This window comes from Penaeus monodon, chromosome 28 (assembly GCF_015228065.2).
Source record: "Penaeus monodon isolate SGIC_2016 chromosome 28, NSTDA_Pmon_1, whole genome shotgun sequence".
In the NCBI taxonomy this organism is placed as follows: Eukaryota; Metazoa; Arthropoda; class Malacostraca; order Decapoda; family Penaeidae; genus Penaeus; species Penaeus monodon.
Genome location: NC_051413.1, coordinates 30,710,933 through 30,712,211, shown reverse-complemented (window position 1 = coordinate 30,712,211; position 1,279 = coordinate 30,710,933). Strand labels below are relative to the sequence as shown.

General features: G+C 40.9%; 1 protein-coding gene across 1 annotated transcript in view; it reads left to right on the top strand.

Annotated features, from left to right (window-relative positions):
* The window catches only part of LOC119591487 (ethanolamine-phosphate cytidylyltransferase-like), a 13,845-nt gene that overhangs the window by 11,375 nt on the left and 1,191 nt on the right, over window positions 1-1,279 (top strand). The window contains exons 4-7 of the mRNA XM_037940230.1: window positions 150-239; window positions 343-421; window positions 703-849; window positions 974-1,174. Coding sequence (XP_037796158.1) covers window positions 150-239; window positions 343-421; window positions 703-849; window positions 974-1,174 — 517 coding nt within the window. The remainder of the gene's footprint in view (window positions 1-149; window positions 240-342; window positions 422-702; window positions 850-973; window positions 1,175-1,279) is intronic.

The following is a 1,279-nucleotide window of genomic DNA, read 5'->3' as shown; positions in this document are numbered from 1 at the left end:
AGGTTTCATTGTGTTACATGTGTTGGTGCCTAATTCTGTAATTATTGCATACAGGAAACATAATTTGCACTAATGCCTTTTTTCCTCTCCCTCTCAAGGTAATTACATTAAAATACATTATGTAATGCTATTTGTATCACAAGGTAAAGATGCAGTGTTTTTTTCATTCCAGATGACATCACCATGACTGCAGATGGTGTAGACACTTACCACATAGTGAAGGCAGCTAAGAGATACAAGTAAGAAATCTACACACTAAATTATATCTTGCTTAAGATGGTAGTTTATATGGAAATGCGTATGTGGAATTTTCTCCCTTTTACCAAACTATCTTTTTGTCAGGGAATGCCGAAGGACTGAAGGAGTTAGCACGACAGACCTGGTTGGTCGGATGCTGCTCATGACGAGACAACACCAGCAGGTAGGCTAAGTGGCTCTGTAGACTTGCAGTGTGGGGAACAAAGACTGCAGCCTTTAGTCTATAGAGTATTGTGAATTTATTTTGAGATCTTAGAATCACTTCAAGGGTTTGTGATAAAGATATATTATATGATGGAATTCAGATTAGGAAAAAAAAAAAAAGATGAGCAGCAGGAATGATATGTACCAATTCTTAATCTCAGTTTTGGTATTTTTGTTGAACCGTTGTCAGAAATTTCTGAGCCTTAATAGCATGTCTTCATATGCCTTGACCCAATACAGGTTGGAGAGGCAGAGTACCTTGTAGGGCGTGATCACTCAGACAGCCTTGGTACAGATGCCAGCGCTCGTTCCCCATGGACAGGTGTTACACAGTTCCTACCAACTACGCAGAAAATCATGCAGTTTTCCTCGGGACTGACACCCAAGGTAATATTTCTTCTTCTCTTTTGCTTGCCTTTCCTAAGGCAGCACTCATATGTATATATTTTATTGAGCTGAGATATCCTGTTAGGGAAAAACTATTTTCTTACCATTACATTTTCTCCACCAGGCTGGAGACAAGATTGTGTATGTGGCAGGTGCATTTGACCTTTTCCATGTGGGTCACCTTGACTTCCTGGAGAAGGCTAGGCAAGAGGGAGACTTCCTGATAGTTGGCCTCCACACAGACCCAGTTGTCAACCGTTACAAAGGTGCTAACTATCCCATTATGAATCTGCACGAGCGTGTGCTCTCTGTACTGGCTTGCAAGGTGAGTTGCTTACATGTGCAGAGCGAGATGCTGCATTGCTTAACCTTTCTGTTTTGTTGTTTTTTTGAAAATTTAGCTTGAAGCAATTACAGTGTTGCTGAGGCC